Below are 9,569 nucleotides of genomic sequence, written 5' to 3' on the forward strand. Positions count from 1 at the left end.
GAAAAATGTGAAGCAATTTAAAGAAGAAAACTAAAGTCCTTATTTATAACATAGCAATTTCTGGAAATCAAATATAACAGACATGAACCAATGACAAATACTGAACTACAGGCATACATAGACGTATTTACACTTGTATGCAAATTTGTCCGCCATTACATATAATCACACAGGTTTCTGTAAACTTTGACATCACAATTCAAAACATTTGATGTCACAACTAAAAAGCGATTGTTGGTTGATGTCAAAAGGTTATTCGGAGGTGATATAAGTTCATTCGGAGGCAAAATACAGCTAAATACCAAAAGTGTAAATACATTTATTGTGACATATATAATGAAATTATAAAAACATCAAAAAGGATCAATTTATACCCAGCCTTAAAAGACATGACACACTATAGTAGTTCAACAAATAGATCAGGTAACTCTTGAAACCTGAGTTGTAATGACAAACTGAGATATGGACAGAGAATTGTTAAGGAAATGATTTATTTATATCAGTTATAAGAGAGTTTTAGTCGATCGAATTGATGGTATCGATCGTAATTGAACACAATGAACTTTATTGTGCTAACACGCTTTGTCTTTTGATACAGGCAAAAGTTGGCAGAAAACATTGCATATATATATTGAAAAAATTGCTGATTGTACCTAATAGTTTTTAAAAAAAAAACATCACATAGATAAGATTTTGCCGAAACAGCTTATATATACTTTATGTTATATATAATCATATACTGTGGATTCACGTTTTATTTTCATGGGTATCAATTTTGAGGGATTGAGGTATTTGATTTATTGGTTTTACTTATATCTTCATGTTCATACCAGGCCTATAGATTTCGTGGTTTTACTACTATCTTCATACCAGGCCTATAGAAAATATGTTATTTGTTGAACATTTGAATTTGTGGTCACCTGCTTCCCCGAAAACCAGGAAAATTGGTATCTAACTAATGATAATGAATCCAGGGCAAAGAAAAATTTAATTGCACATTTGATAAAAATTTCTTACATATATTCCCTATTAAAGTAATTACGGTAGGTAGTTATTGTCATAATAATTGACAGGTAATGCTATGATATGAATAGACTCATTCAAATCTAGACCACTTTCAAGGTTGTTGCATTTCCGTCTAAACATATTTATTTTTAAAACATTATTCCTGTGTTAAGGGCATTGTCAATTCCTTCCCATGTTAGGCTAGCGGTTTAATAAGATACAATGCTATATAACACAAAACTATATTCTTATAATGGATAATCAGAAATTATGAAACTTGAGTTAAGTAAATACATATAAAACTATTTCTAGTTTATCCTGCAAATGAAGATTATAAACACACTCAATGAACATTTCATAAGTAGGAATATGGGCAATCCCCACTATCTGATAAATGATGTCATAGAGGCGCCCTGTGAAGGACATATCTCAGAAGTGGTCTATTAAGGCAGCAACCATTTGATTTTCTGGGGGGGGCTATGTTTTTTTTTTCTGTACAAACTTATTTTTTTCGCCTGCGGCGAAAAACAATCTATTTTTTTCGCGACAAGTCGAAAACAATTTTTTTCTTTCAATTTTAGCATAACATATAGTGGCAGCTGAGGGTGAAACAAACAAATTTTTTTTCTCAGAATCAAAAACAAATTATTTTTTTCTCCAAAAACTGGAAAAAAACTTTTTTTTTCCAAAAAAAACCATAGCCCCCCCCCAGAAATACAAATGGTTGCTGCCTAATCATATTTAAACAAAGGAATTGTGACAAATGAGAATGGGGCTTTCTACTTTCAGCTAAGATTAGATATGCCTTGATATGTTGACAAGGCATAATTTGTGGTAAAACAAGCTAGGAGGTTGTTCAGAAGGGTAATACCTCAGTGAGACAGCACTTTCATTTTTGTATTCATATTTAAAAGGTGGATTGATGTTTAGGAATTTTGTCAGATGTTCGAATTCCTTTGTTTTTTTCCCCTACATTACATGGTAAAATATTTAGCCCCATAACACCCATTTTTGTCGAGCCTGCAACTTTTGTTGCAGAAAGCTCGACATAGGGATAGTGATCCGGCGGCGGCTACGGCGGCGGCGTTAGCTCACTTCTTAAAAGCTTTATATTTTAGAAGGTGGAAGACCTGGATGCTTCATACTTTGTATATAGATGCTTCATGTTACGAAGTTTCCGTCAGTCACATGTCCAATGTCCTTGACCTCATTTTCATGGTTCAGTGACCACTTGAAAAAAAAGTTCAAATTTTTTGTAATGTTGAATTCTCTCTTATTATAAGTAATAGGATAACTATATTTGATATGTGCGTACCTTGCAAGGTCCTCGTGTCTGTCAGACAGTTTTCACTTGACCTCGACCTCATTTCATGGATCAGTGAACAAGGTTAAGTTTTGGTGGTCAAGTCCATATCTCAGATACTATAAGCAATAGGGCTAGTATATTCGGTGTATGGAAGGACTGTAAGGTGTACATGTCCAACTGGCAGGTGTCAGCTGACCTTGACCTCATTTTCATGGTTCAGTGGTTATAGTTAAATTTTTGTGTTTTGGTCTGTTTTTCTCATACTATATGCAATAGGTCTACTATATTTGTTGTATGGAATGATTGTAAAGTGTACATGTCTAGCGGGCAGATGTCATGTGACCTTGACCTCATTTTCATGGTTCAGTGGTCAAAGTTAAGTTTTTGAGTTTTGGTCTTTTTATCTAATGCTATATGCCATAGGTCAACTATATTTGGTGTATGGAAATATTTTATGATCTTTATGTCAGTCGAGCAGGTTTGATTTAACCGTGACCTCATTTTCACGTTTCATTGCACAGTGTTAAGTTTTTGTGTTTTGGTCTATTTTTCTTAAACTATAAGTAATGTGTCAACTATGTATGTTGTATAGAAGCATTGTAATTAGCTGTACCTGTCTGCCTGGCATGGTTCATCTGACCTGAACCTCTTTTTCAAGGTTCATTGGTCTTTGTTTAGTTATCTTGGTTAATGTTAAGTTTATGTGACAGTTGTAATAAAGCTTAGCTTTATATTTAGGACTATCAACATAATGTCAATGATTAGTATAGAAGGCGAGACATTTCAGCGTGTGCACTCTTGTTCTTTTTATACAAGACTTCAATAGCTCATAAAAGGTCATTTACCAAAAATTTGAGAACTTCAGATTCTAGATTTTTTTTCTTTCAATTTGATACACAAATACTAATGCAAATATAAGGAAAAAGTCCTGAGTCAGCATTTTCCTGACATTTAAATTTTATTTAAATATCATAAAAAAAGAACTCCATTGCCTATCAATATTCCTAGCTTATTTTGTTCAATTACTTGTGCTCTTCTGACTTGTAGTATAAAATTTCAAATTCTATTTTTTTAAGTACATCTTAAGCTTAACATAGTCAAAAACAATTTACACACAAGAAAAGGCATAAAGGGGAGTTTTGTTAATCATTAGTTACAATTTTTTGTGGTTTTCATGTTTATTACTGAACCACAAAGAGTTTAAACCAACACACTGACTTCATTTGCTTTGATTTTAACGAATTTGTACAGTTCTCTCCCTTTGCTTTGGTTTTAGCGAATTTGTACAGTTCTCTCCCTTTGCTTTGGTTTTCACGAATTTGTACAGTTCTCTCCCTTTGCTTTGATTTTAACGAATTTGTACAGTTCTCTCCATTTGCTTTGATTTTACCGAATTTGTACAGTTCTCTCCCTTTGTCTTTCCAGATTTATGTCTCTGGTGCCAGATCAACTTTGAGAAGAAATCAGATCTACTTCATCACTTCCTACAGCTCCATCAGGACATGTTAGTGGTTCCTGGTGAATCAGATGGTCAAAGTCAAATTGAAGGTAACGTTGCCACTCCCACTCTGACCTCTTTGTCAGCAGAGGACAGCTTGGCAAGGCCAATAACTGTACCAGATGTCTCTTCAACTTCCTCCGACATTATGGGAGCACCATTTGAAAATCAAGGTGATGATGACGACGACGAACCACCTGTTATTATTGACGTTATGATTAATACATCTCAACATCAAAGTCAGATGAATGTTTATAATCAAGCATCTTCAACTGTGTCACAGTCTTACGTGCAAGAACCGCCAAGACAGCACAGAAAAAATCCTGAGATTCCGACAGACGAGCTGTCAAACACTTCAACAATAAGTGCGGCAGAGAGTTTAGATTCTATTTCTAAACCTAAATATTCTTTAAATGATTTGATAAAAGCTTTAAGTCAGAGCCTTGAACAAGAGCAGGCAAACACACCTCAACTTTCTGTTATGCTTTCTCCATCTATAAAGCAGTTCAATTTGGCACAAGCCACTGCATTACAATCTGACCCAGGATTGTCGGGAATTCCTGCAACAGTGGTGACTGGAATGTCTGGGAATGTAAGAGGTAGAGGGCGTGGCAGAGGTAGGGGATCTTCTAACAGAGGACGTGGCCGAGGACGTAGAAAGACAGCTGACATTTCTCCAGAAATGCCTTGTCTGATACCTGAGGTGCCTAAGGACAGGATCTGTTATGATAATCTTCCTGAATCATCAGAATCTGGTGAAGATGAAGGCCCGCCAAAAATAACAAAAGTGCGTCCACGCAGGGCACCAAGAAGTAAACCGTCAACACCAGCCAAAAGTGTATCAAACACACCAGTTATGTCTCCCTTACCATCAGATGAACCATTTATACCTGGTCTTTTATTTCCATCAGCAAAGTCTGTTGATCAGGCTGAGACAGGAGACCATGATGAATCATCAGACCAAGCAATTCATGTCACGGTTAAAATGTATGAAGTGAACGGGAAAACAATATATAGGTGTACTGAATGTAACAAGGAATTTTCTAAAACGTGTACTTTTGCTCGTCATGCCATGCTCCATTCTAAAATGTATCCATATCAATGTGGAATATGTGATATGAAATGTGGAGACATGCGGATTTTGCTGCGTCATTTAGACCAACATGCGGAAGATGCTGACTGCCCTTGCCAGAAATGTGACCGAATGAGCAAGGACTTTTCGGTAGAAACTCAGAAGAAAGTTAGTGCTGCATTTCATTTTAAATGTAATATATGTGGGAAAAAATTCTTCAGCGATTATGCTTGTAAAATACATGTAAATACACACAAGCGAAAAATGACATTGACATGTGATCAATGTAAATTGGAGTTCCGCTGTAATAAGATATTATCTAGGCATCGTAAAGCTGTTCATGATACACAGTTTTGTCCTGTATGTCTTGAAACATGTACGAACTTGAATATGCATATGCGACAGCATGTGGGGTTTACCTTGTACAGGTGTGGACTATGTAGTGACGGGTTTAATAGTCGTCCTCAGCTTCATGAACATCTAAAAATACATACACAGTTAGGAGCAACTCGACCAGTATCAGGGTCTGCTTCATCATCTGCTCCCAGATCTGTTGCCAAGGCAACCCCAAGTACTTCATTTGCTGCATCATTTCAGGAGCAGAAAATGTCAAAGATTGAAGAAATGCTTAAGGAAGAAAGAGAAGCTAAAATTGCTACAGAGACCTTGATGGCATTAGGGAACAGTGGTGATGGAATTCCTACTACTGCTGTTCCCCAAAAAGTAGAGGAAGTAAAAAATGAACAAGGCACCAGTGGGGATCAAAGTCCAACAGATTTTATTGTAAGAACAGGAGAATATGAGGATGAAGATGGGGAAATTGATGTTCATGTCATTCCAAAGAGACGAGGGGAGCGTTTCAAGTCAAAATCTAGCGATATCAGCGAAGATAAAGATATCAGTATTGAACCTGCAGTGGCGCCATCACCACGGCGACAGGTTGCTAGAAGATGCAAATGGCATGGAAATGATTCTCTATGTGAAAGGTGTGACGAAACTTTCGTGAAAAAAATGTCATCGAATCGAAAAAGAAGATCTGCTGAACGTGGATCTGCCACTAGGGGGCGACGAGGAAGCAAATCTCCGAGAAGTGATGTGAGTGATTCGTTTAGACTCAACTCTGACTCACTCGACTCCCTCAAAAATTTAGGATTTACTCTGCCCTTGGCTAATTATATATTGAAGGAAGACAGTAAGCCGGCTACTCCTGATAATTCTCAAGTGATTGAGTTGTCAGATTAGGGGAGATAACTTGTGTAACTTGATAAAGGTTTTTAAAGGGAGATAATTTATGACAATATTAAAATTCATGGGGAAGAAACTACAATCTCAAGAAACTTTAAAGATTTTGAACAAAAGTATTAGCACTATTTCACAGAATAATTGAAATAGTTGTCAAAGATTTCAAAGGTATTGTAAAGATATAAAAGATGGTTATGAAATGATTTCAGATGTAAAGAAGTGACTTGCACTGCTATCAAAGTCATAACTTGATATATATGTATTTTTCCTTCATCATTTCTTTAATTAGATAGAAGATCACATTCATATATTAAACGAATAATGCATTTTTTGTTTATTGTTATATATGTTTGGTTAGGGTTTTTGTTACATTTATAATATATTCATAGCTGTTTGTTTATTATTCACATATTTTATCATTGTTATTATTCATACATGACACATATAATATATCAATTTAAAAAAATGTAGATTTTAGTATGTATAATCATTGAATGAATTTCTGTATAATACTTAATGTGTGATTTTTAAGTTGGCATACACAACTTGCTAAATATACAACGGGTATTAAATATCTTTATTATTAGACCATCTTGCTCCTAAAATTTATTAGTTGATTTTTTGAACAATTTTTTAAAATAATTTGTTTTAAGGGCATAGGTCATGTAGGCCCTTTTGATTCCTCTAGTTTTCATTGCATTATTCCTTTACAAACTTATTGATAAGGAAAGAAAATCACTTACAACTGACAATACACAAAAAAAGACATTTCCTTTTGGGGACTTCTTTGCTAATACGATCAATAAAACAAAGATCAGTTATTCAAAATAATTTAAGTCAAGCTAAAGAAAACAAATTAACAAAGAAACTACTTTATTTTGGTTTTTTTTCATTTTTTATTGCCACATCTTTTTAAGTACAAATGTTAAATTTATTGTTACGAGTATGTTTTGTGTACCTTTATCATGTGTATGTAAATAATTATTACATGTATTAACATGATTAAGAGCATTTATATTTTATTATTTATAGTTATTTTTTTTTCTTCATAGTTGATGCCAAAAAGGATGTCTGCATACAAGTTTCGTTAATTATATTTTGATATTTAACTTGTCTTGTATCTAGCAATTTATGCCAAAAGAAAAAAAATTGTCAGATGGGACTTACATTTATAATATGTGCAGAAAAATTCAAAAATCTGTTTGTTGTGACAAGGAACATATATACAGTTTCCACTTTTTATGAACATTTCATACATTTCAATGAAAAACAGTGTTTGGCATTATTTTAGGCCAAACAAAAAAGTATGTGTGTTTACTGTCACATGCTGGGGAAAAAAAGGAACAGGTTAGGAAGGAAGGGAAGAAAAACAAAATTTCCATTGAGGCTATAGGAGCAACATTGTAACAGTGCTTAATAAAAAATGGCTGAAGAAAACTTTAGTGTAGGGGATAAAAATTAGAGTAGGTAGGGATACAGTAAGCACACATACTTTTTTTTTTTGGCCTTAGAATACATTTATTTGACATGGAACATATCTCTTACATGGGACATGTTGGACTATATTTTCCCCTCCTTAGTTTAAGGGCATTGTAGAAAATGCATTCATTTTTACTTGACAGAGGTACTTAATCTTCATAATTGTCCATTTTAGAATCTAAAGCATGTGGGCATTATAAACATAGATTTTAGACATTTAGGTTGTGAAAGGGGAAAAACCTCAGGATAAAACTATTTATAGGCCAGTCAAATCTTAATAAACCAGTCAGGGTAGATTTACCTTTGATTTTATTTCATTTCAAGGCAAACACATTTCAAACCTCAGGATAAAACTATTAAGGTGGTACCTAACACTTTAACTAAAATTAATTTGGCTCGTTTAATTTTCTTAAAATTTTGACAAAGTATTCACTTTGACCCTTTGACAAAAATATAAAAATTTCAAAAAATTTGAACCAACCGTTTAATCAGAAAAATTACACTGGTTATATAGCAGTTTGACAAACACTTATTTTGATCATTGAGAAGCTTAATATTCCCTTATGAACACAACGTCATTAAAACGTTCTGCTGATTTTACAGAGTTATCTCCCTGTAGTGTTAGGTACCACCTTAATAGGCCAGTCAAATTTTAATAAACCAGTCAGGGTAGATTTACCTTTGATTTTATTTCATTTCAAGGCAAACCCATTTCAAGTAATATATTACCATGAAACTGAAATACAATGGAAAATACCCTGAAGGGATTTGCTCATTGTTGAAGGCATATTGTGACCTATAGATGTTAATTTCTAAGTCATTTGGTCTCTAGTGGATACTTGACTCATTGGCAATCATACAACATATTATTTTTTAATGAAACTCCCTGTACTGACTTGTTAGAAATCTTTGAATTTAATTCTGAATTGGGTACCATTTAGGCAGCTTAGTGGTTTATATGTACTTTAGATTTAGAAATTTTTGGGATGCTTTTAAATGTGGAAAATTGCAACAAGATGTGTGTCTCAAAAATAAAAAAAATGCATTTTAAATTTGGTAGCATTATTTGAACTCTAAATTTCTTAAAATTGCAATAATATAATTAGGCACACAAAAAATTCTGTGTGGCATTAACGAAATAGATTGTGCTAGTAAAACTCTAAGGTGGTATGTTATATAGTAATTTAATTTTTTCTTTATTTATGCATAGTTTATTTTTGTAAATACAATGTATAACTGAAAAGTATCTTTTCTTAACATCTGATTCTTTTGCTAGAATAATATATGTTTTATAAACATCTGATATGTTCCATCTTTTTAAGTATATTTGAAATCATTTTCTTTATTTCATTAAATGTTAGATTTGTAAATTAGATCAAAAGCATCTCTGTTTTGCAAACTTTTGAGCTCTTAGTTTGAAAGACTTTCATCACTTAAAATTGTTCAATGAATGTGTTTCAAAACCTCAGAACTACCCTCCACTTCTAGAAACTTACCTAAAAGCATTTGTTTTATCAATAAATTTAAGGTGGTACCTAACACTATAACTAAATTTAATTTGGCACGTTTAATTTTCTTAATATTTTGACAAATTATTTACTTTGACCCTTTGACAAAAATATAAAAATTTCAAAAAAATTGAACCAACTGTTTAATCAGAAAAATTATACTGGTTACATAGCAGTTTGACAAACACTTATTTTTATCATTGAGAAGCTTGATATTCCCTTATAAACACAACGTCATTAAAACATTCTGCTGATATTACAGAGTTATCTCCCTGTAGTGTTAGGTACCACCTTAAGATAATGGTTCTTCAGTCTGAACTTTCCTGTCGTTATTTTTACTGCTTCTCTTTTCAAAGACAAAATCTGTTGAAATGTTAATGTCTGTCAATTACCCTTCAATTTACATTGATGTGTCCACTAACCTTAAATCTGTACAAAAAAAATAAAGTTGTAGACTGC

At 33.3% G+C, this 9,569-nt stretch overlaps 1 protein-coding gene across 1 annotated transcript in view; it reads left to right on the top strand.

Annotated features, from left to right (window-relative positions):
- Positions 1-8,239, top strand: part of LOC139495221 (uncharacterized) — a 34,323-nt gene extending 26,084 nt beyond the window's left edge. Inside the window, exon 11 of the mRNA XM_071283445.1 lies at positions 3,737-8,239. Within this exon, the coding sequence (XP_071139546.1) occupies positions 3,737-6,123 (2,387 nt within the window). The 3' untranslated portion in view covers positions 6,124-8,239. The remainder of the gene's footprint in view (positions 1-3,736) is intronic.
- Positions 8,240-9,569: the final 1,330 nt, after the last annotated feature.

This window comes from Mytilus edulis, chromosome 11 (genome assembly GCF_963676685.1).
Source record: "Mytilus edulis chromosome 11, xbMytEdul2.2, whole genome shotgun sequence".
Lineage (NCBI taxonomy): Eukaryota > Metazoa > Mollusca > Bivalvia > Mytilida > Mytilidae > Mytilus > Mytilus edulis.